We start from the raw sequence: 13,307 nt of genomic DNA, 5'->3' as shown, positions 1-13,307 counted from the left end.
GTATGTTAGTGGTAGAGGTATCAGTATCGATAATCCCTTTGAAATCCAAAGTTATTGGTCTTCCAGCAGTGTCTAGATGGCGACTTGAACTGATGTTTCAATGACAAATTCCACCATCTTCATCAGGGATGAAGCCTAGGTATGTCTAGTCCAGTGGTATTTATACTCAACTCCCATCATTTGTCCCTCTTGATTGGTTAGTTCTCAACCAGTCAGGTTTCTGCTGTCCCACCTTGTTTAAAATCTTACTTAGACAGAGACCTTCATCTTTGTTGACATTCTTATTCTCTAGTCTGATTTCAATGGTTTCCTGTCCAGGTGGTCCCAAAATCTAGTGGCATAGCACAGTGCTTTTGGGCTGTCAAAATCAATCCTGTGGTAATTACATATGCAATGTTTTGCCACTGCTGATTTCTCCAGGAAATCCAAACAGATGCACCTCCTATGCTCCTTGCTGTGGGTTTCCACCAGGCGCCACACCTGGCTGATATACTCTGCTCCGTATTCACAGGGAATGTTGTAAATGCCAGCTGTCCTGAGTCCCAGGCCACCTTTTACCTGCATAAGCTGGGATTTGAGATTCCTTATGGGTTTGTGGATGGTATTTATCGGTATTCCGGTACCAATAATGGTGAGTTTCTACGTGGTGTCCCTGTTCACATGAGTTTCCATTAAGGACACCTGGTCCTCCTGCAGTCAGGGTTTGATAAGGGTATCATTGACCTTTCTGAACACCCTTATCGACATACTTCCTCTATTAGGGGAACAAATGGATGGATCTACCCTATCGCCGGCTATTGCTATTTTCTACATGGAGGACTTTGAGGATAGGGCACTGAGCTCATCTCCCTTGCGCCCTAAATGCTGCTTCGGATACATCAATAACATCATTTGTAGTGTGGTCACATGGACTCCAGGCACTCCGACAGTTCCACGTTCAACTGAACAACATACATCCAAACATTCAGTTTACGATAGAGATGGAGAAGATGGAGAAGCCTCCCATTCCTGGACATTCTAATACGATGGAAACTGGATGGTAGCCTTGAGCATGGCATCTATCAGAAACCCACTCACATTGACTTGTATTTCAACAATAACAACCACCATCATCTATCCCAATGCAGAGCAGTTCTTTCTACTTTGAATAACTGTGAGAAAACTATTTCAGACGTGGAGAGTCTCCATGAAGAAATGAAACAATTATCCATGAAGTGGCTACAAGGTGAAGGAAATCAATCGGGCCCTTAAAAGGGCCAACAGAAAAACCAGGAAACCTAGCAATGAGGAGTAGCCTGCCGCTACCATCTGTCTCCCCTATACTTCCACGGTTTCTGGAAGAATTACTAGGATCCTGAAAAAATACTGTATAAATACCATCAACAAGCCTGCAAGGAACTCAAATCCCAGCTTATGTGGGTCAAAGCTGAATTGAGAGTCAGCACGGCTGGGTCTACAGCAATGACCGCAGGATTGACTTCAGCAGCACAGAACTACTGTCCTACGCCAATGGCTTTTGGGACCACCTGAAAGGTGAAGGAAGCCACTGAAATAAGACTAGAGAATAAAAATTACAACAAAGGTGAAATTCTTGCTCCAAGTAAGAATTGGAATGCAACTTTTAAATGAGATGTGACAGCGGAAACCTGTTCGGTTAGTCCTCAACCAATGAACGGTTCAATAATTCCATTTAATATCAGAGAATGTATATAGTATAGAAACATAGAAAATAGGTGCAGGAGTAGGCCATTCGGCCCTTTGAGCCTGCACCACCATTCAGTATGATCATGGCTGATCATCCAACTCAGAACCCTGTACCTGCTTTCTCTCCATACCCCCTGATCCCTTTAGCCACAAGGGCCATATCTAACTTCCTCTTAAATATAGCCAATGAACCGGCCTCAACTGTTTCCTGTGGCAGAGAATTCCACACAGTGTGGTGAATCTGTGAAGAAGTTTTTCCTCATCTCGGTCCTAAAAGGCTTCCCCTTTATCCTTAAACTGTGACCCCTTGTTCTGGACTTCCCCAACATCAGAAACAATCTTCCTGCATCTAGCCTGTCCAATCCCTTTAGAATTTTATATGTTTCAATAAGATCCCCCCCTCAATCTTCTAAATTCCAGTGAGTACAAGCCTAGTCGATCCAGTCTTTCTTCATATGAAAGTCCTGCCATCCCAGGAATCAATCTGGTGAACCTTCTTTGTACTCCCTCTATGGCAAGAATGTCTTTCCTCAGATTAGGGGACCAAAACTGCACACAATACGCCAGGTGCGGTCTCACCAAGGCCTTGTACAACTGCAGTAGAACCTCCCTGCTCCTGTACTCAAATCCTTTTGCTATAAATGCCAACATACCATTTGCCTTTTTCACCACCTGCTGTACCTGCATGCCCACCTTCAATGACTGGTGTACAATGACACCCAGGTCTCGTTGCACCTCCCCTTTTCCTAATTGGCCACTGTTCAGATAATAATCTGTTTTCCTGTTCTTGCAACCAAAGTGGATAACCTCACATTTATCCACATTAAATTGCATCTGCCATGAATTTGCCCACTCACCTAACCTATCCAAGTCACCCTGCATCCTCTTAGCATCCTCCTCACAGCTAACACCGCCACCCAGCTTTGTGTCATCCGCAAACTTGGAGATGCTGCATTTAATTCCCTTGTCTAAATCATTAATATATATTGTAAACAACTGGGTTCCCAGCATGGAGCCTTGCGGTACCCCACTAGTCACTGCCTGCCATTCTGAAAAGGTCCTGTTTACTCCCACTCTTTGCTTCCTTTCTGCCAACCAATTCCCTATCCACATTAATACCATACCCCCAATACTGTGTGCTTTAAGTTTGCACACTAATCTCCTGTGTGGGACCTTGTCAAAAACCTTTTGGAAATCTAAATATACCACATCCACTGGCTCTCCCCTATCCACTCTACTAGTTACATCTTCAAAAAATTCTATAAGATTCGTCAGACATGATTTTCCTTTCACAAATCCATGCTGACTTTCTCCGATGATTTCACCTCTTTCCAAATGTGCTGTTATCACATCTTTGATAACTGACTCTAGCATTTTCCCCACCACTGATGTCAGACTAACCGGTCTATAATTCCCCTGTTTCTCTCCGTCCTTTTTAAAAAAAGTGGGGTTACATTAGCCACCCTCCAATCCTCAGGAACTAATCCAGAATCTAAGGAGTTTTGAAAAATTATCACTAATGCATCCACTATTTCTTGGGCTACTTCCTTAAGCACTCTTGGATGCAGACCATCTGGCCCTGGGGATTTATCTGCCTTTAATCCCTTCAATTTACCTAACACCACTTCCCTACTAACATGTATTTCCCTCAGTTCCTCCATCTCACTAGACCCTCGGACCCTTACTATTTTCGGAAGATTATTTATGTCCTCCTTAGTGAAGGCAGAACCAAAGTAGTTATTCAAGTGGTCTGCCATGTCTTTGTTCCCTATGATCAATTCACCTGTTTCTGACTGTAAAGGACCTACATTTGTCTTGACCAGTCTTTTTCTTGTCACGTATCTATAAAAGCTTTTACAGCCAGTTTTTATGTTCCCTGCCAGCTTTCTCTCAATCTTTTTTCCCTTTCCTAATTAAGCCCTTTGTCCTCCTCTGCTGGTCTCTGAATTTCTCCCAGTCCTCAGGTGTGCCGCTTTTTTTTTTGCTAATTTATATGTTTCTTCTTTGGACTTGATACTACCCCTAATTTCCCTTGTCAGCCACGGGTGCACTACTTTCCCTGGTTTATTCTTTTGCCAAACTGGGATGAACAATTGTTGTAGTTCATCCATGTGATCTTTAAATGCTTGCCATTGCATATCCACCATCAACCCTTTAAGTATCATTTGCCAGTCTATCTTAGCTAATTCACATCTCATACCTTCAAAGTTACCCTTCTTTAAGTTCAGAACCTTTGTTTCTGAATTAACGATGTCACTCTCCATCTTAATGAAGAATTCCACCATATTATGGTCACTCTTACCCAAGGAGCCTCGCACGACAGGATTGCTAATTAACCCTTCCTCATTGCTCAATACCCAATCTAGAATGGCCTGCTCCCTAGTTGGTTCCTGGACATATTGGTTCAGAAAACCATCCCGCATACATTCCAAGAAATCCTCTTCCTCAGCACCCTTACCAATTTGGTTCACCCAATCTATATGTGGATTGAAGTCACTCATTATAACTACTGTTCCTTTATTGCACGCATTTCTAATTTCCTGTTTAATGCCATCCCCAACCTCACTACTACTGTTAGGTGGCCTGTACACCACTCCCACCAGCATTTTCTGCCCCTTAGTGTTATGCAGCTCTACCCATATCAATTCCAGCTGCCATGACCTACCCAATACTTGCCTCAACTTTTGAAACTTTCTCCTTTGAAAGGAACTTACCCGGCCTTACCTCACTTGGAGTGAAGCTTGTCCTCAGCCTCTTCTCATCGAAGCCTCTCGAGTCAAAGCCTCAAATCTCCACTCCTTCACTGGCCACTTTCCACAGGCCGCTCTGCTTGAGGTATCCCTCTATTTATTTGTTTGAACTTTTCAAACTGCTTGGTCACCTGACCTCGATTGCCCAATCAGCTGCTTTCTGCTGAGTCTGAGCTATTCAAATCTTGATTGCCTAATCAACGGCTTTCTGCTGAGCTATTCAAATCTTGATTGACTTGATTGCACAGCCCAACTGCCAAAACTGCCAGAATCACTCGAGTCAAAGCCTCAAATCTCCACTTCTTCACTGGCCCACTCACTCACTGGCCGCTTTCCACAGGCCGCGTTCTATATACAATCTGAAATTCTTGTTCTTTCCAGACATCCATGAAAACAGACGAATGCCCCAAAGAATAAATGGCAGTTGATTCCTGGAGACTTTGCTGCATCCATTTTTTTTGCACATTGGGTGTTTGACAATCTTTGTTGTGCGGAGGTTTTCATGGAGTCTATTGCATTTCTTTGTTTTGTGGGAGCTTGCAAGAAGATGAACCTCAAGGTTGCATATGGTATACATACTTCGATAATAAATGTACTTTGAACTCAGAAGGAAGCTGAAATGGATAGTCTATTTGGCACTTCTAGTTGAACGTGGTTGTGAGAGTTTCAGTGAAATTTATATTCATACTAACACACAAGACTAGCAATACCTTCATTGAGAAGCTGTGTACTTTGTAATCTAATTAGATGTGTCTCCAACAAAATTTTTACTCCTAGGGAAGGTTGTTTTCGGGGAACCTATTGCAGCCAGTCTAGGAACTGATGGGACCGCATATTGGGACAAAGACTGGCGCAAAGCTGCAGCTTATGTCATGGGACCTCCACTACGACCTGACCCCACTACACCGGGATACCTCATGGACTTGTTGGCTAAGTGAGTATTGTGAAAATCTGCCTTGCAACTATTAACTTTACTTCCAGAATGAATACGAGCACTATAACACTGCAGAGCTACTTTGATGTCTCGATTTGTGAAGTATAAACATATCTAGAAATTAGATCAGGATCAGGTTTATTATCACCAACATATGTCATGAAATTTGTTGCTTTTGTGGCAGCGGTATGGTGCAAGACATAAAAAAACTAAATTACAATTAAAAATAGTACAAAAGATGGATAGCAAGTTGATGCATTCATGGGTTGTTCAGAAATCTGACAGCAGAGTGGAAGAAGCTGTTCCTAAAATGTTGAGTGTGTGTCTTCAGGCTCCTGATGGCCAGAGTGGGAAGAGGGCAGTCCTGGATGGTGAGGTGAGGCTTTTTGTCGCATTACATTTCCAGAGTGAAAACATTTACAGGAAGTGCCGAGCCAGATTGTAAAGATCAGGGTGTCAAGACTGGAGGTGAGGGACGGGCCGGTTCTGCCCAGCTCTGCTCCCTAGTCCACGACGTTTACTGAACTCTGTGCTGCCTGAGGCTTTGGCCTGTTCCGGCTGCAGTTGATGCCTGGCAGGCCAGACAGCATTTTGTGTTTTTATCTATTGGGTTTCTTTGTTTTGTGGCTGCCTGTAAGGAGATGAATCTCAAGGTTGTATGTTGTAGACGTACTTTGATAATAAATGTAGGACCATAAGATATAGGAGCAGAATTAGGCCATTTGGCCCATCGACTCTGCTCCACCATTCAATCATGGCTGATCCTTTCTTCCCCTTCTCATCCCCACTCCCTGGCCTTCTTCCCGTAACCTCTGATGCTGTGTCCAATCAAGAACCTCTCAATCTCTGCCCTAAATACACCCAATGACATGGCCTCCACAGCTGCCTATGGGAACAAATTCTACAAGTTCACCACCCTCGGGCTAAAGAATCTTGTCCACATCTGTTTTAAATGGATGCCACTCTCTCCTGAGGCTGTACTCTCTTGTCCTAGACTCCCCCACCATGGGAATCATCGTTTCCACAGCTACTCTGTCTAGGCTTTTCGACATTCAAAAGGTTTCTGTGAGATCCCCCTCATCCTTCTAAATTCCAGCAAGCACAGACCCAGAGCCATCAAATGTTCCTTGTTTGATAACCCTTTCATTCCCAGAAGCATCCTCGTGAAACTCATCTGTACCGTCTCCAAGACCAGCTCATCTTTTCTTAGATGAGGAGCCCAAAACTGTTCACAGTACTCAAGGTGAGGCCTCACCAGTGCCTTATAAATTGTCAGCATCACATCCCTGCTCCTGTATGAAGTTAACCTTTAGGGTGTTCAGCACAAGGACTCCCAAATCCCTTCACATCTCAAATTTTTGGATTTTCTGCCCATTTAGAAAATAATCTGCACATTTATTTCTTCTACCAAAGGGCATGACCAAGCATTTTCCAACATCGTATTTCATTTGCCTCTTTGTTGCCCATTCTCCTAATCTGTCTAAGTCTTTCTGCAGCCTGCCTGTTTCCTCAACACTACCTGCCCCTCCACCAACCTTCATATCATCTGCAGACTTGGCAATAAAGCCATCTATTCCATCATATAAATCATTTATATACAGCATAAAAAGAAGCGGTCCTAACAATGATGCCTGCCAAACACCACTAGCATAGGCAGCCAACCAGAAAAGGATCTTTTTATTCCCACTCACTGCCTCCTACCAATCAGTTAATGCGCTTAACCATGCCAGTAGCTTTCCTGTAATACCATGGACTCTTGTTTTGGGAAGCAGCCTCACGTGTGGCACCTTGTCAAAGTCCAAATATATAACACCCACTGTATCCCCTTTATCTAATCTCCTCAAAGAATTCCAACAGGTTCTTCAGGCAAGATTTTCCCCTGGGGAAACCATGCTGACTTTGTTCTGTCTTGTCCTGTGTCACCAAGTACTCCATAACCTCATCCTTAACAATTGACTCCAACATCTTCCCAACCACTGAGGTCAGGTTGACTGGTCTATAATTTCCTTTCAGCTGCCTTCCTCCTTTCTTAAAGAGTGGAATGCCATTTGTAATTTTCTCATCCTCTGGCACCATGCCAGAGTCCAGTGATTTTTGAGAGATCACTACTAGTGTCCCCACAATCTTTACCTTTTTCAGAACCCTACGGTGCAATTTGTTTGGTCCGGGTGACTTGAGTACCCTTTCAGCTTTTTGAGCATCTTATCCCTTGTGATAGTAACTGCTCCCACTTCTCTTCCCTCATACTCTTCAATGTCTGGCATTCTGCTGGTGTCTTCCACAGGGAAGAATGATGCAAAATACTTATGTAGTTCATTTTCCATCTCCTGTCCCCCGATATTATTTCTGCGGCCTCATTTGCTAGTGGTCCTATATCCACTCTCATCTCTTGTTTTTTACTCACTGCCCACTTTGATCTTGTTTGCTAGCTTGCTTTCATATTTCATCTTTTCCCTCCTGATTCTACTAGTTGCTCTCTGTAGGTTTTTAAAAGTTTCCCAATCCTTTATCTTCCTTTCATTTTTGCTTTGTTGTATGCCCTCTCATTGCTTTTACATTAGCTTTGACTTCCCTTGTCAGCCACAAATTGTACTATTTGAGTGTTTCTTTGTTTTTGGAATACATCTGTCCTGCACCTTCCTCATCGTTCCCAGAAGCTCACACCATTGCTGCTCAGCTGTCATCCCTGTCAGCATCTCCTTCCAAATTACTTTAGCTAACTCCTCTCTCATACCACTGTCATTTCCTTTACTCCACTGAAATACTGCTACATCACACTTTACTTTCTCCTTATCAAATTTCAAGCTGTGCTAATCGTATTGTGGTCACTGCCTTGTAAGAGTTCTTTAACCTTAAACTCCCTTATCACCTTCGGTTCGTTACATAACATCCAGTCAAGTATAGCTGATCCCCGAGTAGGCTCAATGACAAACTGCTCTAACAAGGCATCTTGTAGGCATTCAACAAACTCACTCCCTTGTGATCCATTACTATCCTGACTTTTCCCTTTCGACCTTCTTGTTAATATCTTCCATGACTATCATATCATGCCTGTTTGACACACCTTTTCTATTTCCCATTGTAATCCGTGGTCCACATCCCAGTTACTCTTGAGAGGCCTGTATATAACTGCCATCAGGGTCCTTTTACCCTTGCAGTTTCTTAACAACCTACAATTCAACATCTTCCAGTCCAATGTCACATCTTTCTACTGATTTCATGCCATTCTTTACAAGCAGAGGCATGCCGCCCCTTCTACCTACCTTCCTATCCCTCTGACACAACGTGTAACCTTGGACATTCAGCTCCCAACTACAGCCACCCTTCAGCCATGATTCAGTGATGGCCACATCATAGCTGACAATCTGTAATAGTGGGACAACATCAGCCACCTGATTTCTTATATTCCACGCATTGAGATATAACACTTTGAATACTTAGCTATCCTTTTTGATTCTGCATTCCTAATGCATTGATACTCAACCTACTGGCTGCAATTTTGTCCTATCATCTGCCTGCCCTTCCTGACAGTCTGACTGCATGCTATCTTTGTTTTATTGCCATCTGAGTTATTATTCCTGAATCCCTTCTCTCCGGTTCCCACCCCCTGCCAAATTAGTTTGGTACAATAATAAGTGTACTTTCAACTTTGAACACAATTGGCATAGTTGTGATAGGAACTAGCTAGACACTTCCAGATGAAATTGACATATTAATGCATTTGATGTGAAGCATAAAATACATATCTAATGAGGCCAGTTGTTATGTAATGCTGTCTTTCACTATTAGTGACGTAAATTAGAGGTCTTGGGTCCAGCTCATGATTTTCTGACAGTGGTGAGAACAACAAACTACTCAATGTAACACCATGCAGAGTTCTGATTGGTCCAGCCTGAATCTGCATGGAAGCACTATGTCAGTGGTTAGTTTCCATTGTTTTCTACCAGTGAGAAGTGTCCAATCCAGTAGCATAATGCTTTTTATGTCATTACCTTTGCAACAGAAATAGCAGGAATAAATTCTTGACATACTGTTACCAAAAAATCGCATTCTTCTCTCCTCAACCCCCCCCCCCCCCCCCCATCACCACCTACACACAAACACATATGCACCTTGTTCTTGGATATATTCTACAAACAATCCCTGACCTACGAGGGCTTATTGATAAGTTCATGGCCTAAGGTAAAATGAGTCAATTTTAGAAAACCTAGCACATTTATTTTTCAATATAGTCCCCTCCTACATGTACACCAGCAGTTGTGGAGCATACAGATCCCTTCTTTGTAGAAGTGGTCCCCAGCAGGGATGATTGATAGCTTTGTGGTCTAAGTTAGAAGGAGATGAGTTATTAACTTCAAACTTTCTTCATTATCACTCAGAGTTGAACTGCACGTGCAAGTAACGAGTGTGTCTTGGACCTGCAGGTGGTCCACAGTAGGGATGATTGATAAGTTTGTGGCCCAAGGTAGAAGGAGATGAGTTATACAGCTCTCATTACATGCATGTGCAGATCAACTCTGAATGAAAATGCAGAAAATTTGAAGTTAATAACTCATCTCCTTCTACCTTAGGCCACGAACCTATCAATCACCCCTGCTGTGGACCACTTCTGGAGGTCCAAGACGCCAACTTCTATAAAGAAGGATCCGTATGCTCCACAACCGCTGGACTGTGTAAATGTAGGAAAAATAAATGTGCTAGGTTTTCTAAAATTGACTCCTTCTATCTTAGGCCACAAACTTATCAATCACCCCTTGTATAATCTCCGTTTTGACTTGCTTCCGTTGGTTACACATTAAATCTCATTTGACCCTATATCTGCAATCTCAACCTTGTCCTTGCATTCATAACACCGTTAATGCTCTGAGCCCTTCCAGATTGGAGTTCCAGACCCTCCAGTTGTACACTTACTTCCCTTTCAAAACTCGTCCATGCTTGTATTTCCCCCTGTTTCCCTGTGGTTCTGACAGCATTGGTCTTCTGGGCAGAATATCCTCTCCTTCCTTTGGTCTGGCTGCTGGCTGAGAAATCAAGAATGAAAAATTACAAGTATATTGCTGAAAATTATTCCTTGGGGTCACCAAAGCAAATCAGTGTGCTGTCTTTTTGCACATTCCTTCAACAGAATATGACAGTCTCTTGAATGGATCTCTCATATGCTGAAGGTTGAACTCTCGATCTCGCAATCTACTTCATTATGGACCTTGCACTTTACTTGTTTACCTGTACATGTAACATTATTCTCTTTTTACTACCATGATGTACATGTCATAATCTTTGGATGGCATACAACACAAAAAGCATTTCACTGTATCCAGGTATAGGGATCAATACTTTAAACATGATGAGTGGATCTGCTTCATGGATTAAGATACCTTCTTCAACAGATGCCTTTGGTAAAGCGTTACACTGGCAGACTCTACTTGACCCTCACTTCATCTCTCTTTATAGTGACGATCTCACTGTGACGGGAACTGATAATTGCACATTCAATGGCTGCCAAAAGGCCTTTGGAAAAGATGACTTTACAAAGATTCCAAATGGAGTGAATGGCGTAGAAGACAGGATGTCCATCATTTGGGAGAAAGGAGTGGTAAGTGTGACTTGAAGATAAATGGACAATAGTGTTGATGCATAGCTAAAGATTTTACAATTATCAGAGGAAGGGATTCACATCATTAATAGGGCAGTGGCTTAATTGCTGTTATCAAGTTTAATTAATGTAATTCATTCATCCTTTATCCTTCTTTCTCTTGTTTATTTCTTACCTTCTTTTATCTCCTTTGTTCTCTCTCTCTGAAAATGAGCAGCTGAAGTGAACCACTGTCATAAACTTCAGATTTGGATTCACGTTTAAATTTTTTTTATCACACGTACATTGAAACATACAGTGAAATGTGTTGTTTGCATTAACAACCAGCACACCCAGGGATGTGCTGGGGGCAGCTCACAAGTGCTGCCACACATGCCAGTGCCAACATTGCATGCCTAGCGCAAGCTGCCAAAACACCAGCAAAACAGGCCCCTTTCCCATCCCTCCCACCTGCTCACACATCCAGACAGGCCTTCAACCCCCAGGACAGGCTGCCTCCAGTCCTCCTGTTCTCCAGAGTACCTGGGAGGGTAAAATGTTGGAGCGGTCCATGACAGGTGGAGGAGAGAGAGGCCCAGAGCTGTGGCAGAGACTGAGACAGGGCCACCAGGTACCTCCACGTGGCAGAAAGCATGGTGTAGAATATGGAGGGAGAAGCAGCGGGAGAAGTCCTTGTCTCTGGATCCTCATAGACAAGGGGCCTCCAAATTTTGTCTTCACCCCAGGACACTAATCATGGGTTTGACTTTTGGGCATCGACATCCAGACTCACGTGGACCTCTGATTAATGAGATTATAATTCAGTTCTTGATTCTTTTCTCCTGGAGATCTCATCTAAGTAAATCCATTTTTATTGTTCAGCTGTAACAAAGCAATTTGATAAAGGTTCGCATGGTTGTTTCTCAAAATTAGCAAAGGGAACTAGGGATAATGGGGAACTTTGAGAAATGTAGAGGTATGAGTTTTTTAGTTTGGGGACTAGTGACAGATATAGGGACATCCTACAAAGTGATTTGTGGCATAACTTGTAGAATTGCTGCCACATACCTGTAGCTGTAATGACTTGGTTTTGATCCTGACCTCCAGTGCTGTCTGCAGAGTTTGTGAACACGTGGATTTTCCTCCAGATGCTCCTCTTTCCTCCCACATCCAAAAACCATGTGAGTTGGCAGGTTAACTGGGCAACGAAGATTGCACCTGGTGTGAAAATGAATGGCAGCAAGTGGGGAGTGTTGGTGGGAATGTGGAGAGAATACGATCAGTCAAGATAGGATTAGTGTAAAAGGAAAAAAGTTTAGCTTTATTTGTTGTACGCCTGTACATTGAAACATCAAAACATACAGTGAAATCAGAGGTTTATGTCATCATTTGCGATGTGCTAGGGGGCAGCTCGCAAATGTCACTGTGCTTCCAGCGCCCACAGCTCACTAAACCTAGTCATAAGTCTTTGGAATGTGGGAGGAAACTGGAATACCAGGAGGAAACACATACGGTCATTGGGAGAACATACAGACTCATTACAGGCAACAACAGGAATTGAACATCAATCAGTGGCGCTGGTACTGTAAAAAGATTGCGCTAACTGCTGTGCTGTGCCTGCTTGTTGATCAGTATAAATGAGGTAAGGTCAATGGCATGCCACGGTGACTCTGAATGTAATAATACGAGTATTTAAAAGTCAGTAGGAAGTATTAAGGAAATAAATTTTTGAGGAGTCTGTTCAAAATTAAACAATAGATGCTTTACTTTGGACCATTCATAAATAATTGATATTTTATTATTGCTTAAGAATGCAATTAAATCCATGATTATACCTGAAGTAATTTATTTAGTCACTCAACAGGCCTAATGATCATTTCTACATTGAGTCCAGGTTCTGCTACATTTTTTTAATTGCATAATTGTTCACACTCATGAAAATTACATCCAGGAGAAATGCAGAATAGAACAATCTGTACTTTCTAATACCCTTCAATATCTCTTAAAAATAGCTACTAAAATACACTGTGTTGTCTCAGGTGGACTTTGCTTTTCCCGAAGCATATCAGATGTTTCACTCTGATATTCCTCATCTCATGCAGAGCACAACAAGGCTAATAACAGCTGGTATTGCTATTGTGATCTTATGACTGTGCCAAAAAGGGCTCCCACATTTTTAATGGTACGGTACATGCATTACCTGTGACCTGGAGGATAAGCTGTTCATTATTGCAAATCTTTTGGGGGAAAGTGCACTCAGTGGCCACTTTAATGGGTACACTTGCATACCCGCTCATTCATGTGAATATTTAATCAATCATATGGCAGCAACTCAATGCATAAAAGT

The 13,307-nt window shown here is 42.6% G+C and overlaps 1 protein-coding gene across 1 annotated transcript in view; it reads left to right on the top strand.

Moving 5' to 3' along the window:
• dpys (dihydropyrimidinase) overlaps positions 1–13,307 on the top strand; it is a 65,811-nt gene that overhangs the window by 39,312 nt on the left and 13,192 nt on the right. Inside the window, exons 5-6 of the mRNA XM_073052053.1 lie at positions 5,232–5,388; positions 10,840–10,981. Coding sequence (XP_072908154.1) covers positions 5,232–5,388; positions 10,840–10,981 — 299 coding nt within the window. The remainder of the gene's footprint in view (positions 1–5,231; positions 5,389–10,839; positions 10,982–13,307) is intronic.

Source organism: Hemitrygon akajei, chromosome 1, assembly GCF_048418815.1.
Source record: "Hemitrygon akajei chromosome 1, sHemAka1.3, whole genome shotgun sequence".
Lineage (NCBI taxonomy): Eukaryota > Metazoa > Chordata > Chondrichthyes > Myliobatiformes > Dasyatidae > Hemitrygon > Hemitrygon akajei.
Note: the sequence above shows the minus strand (reverse complement) of the source record. Positions and strands in the feature narration are given on the sequence as shown.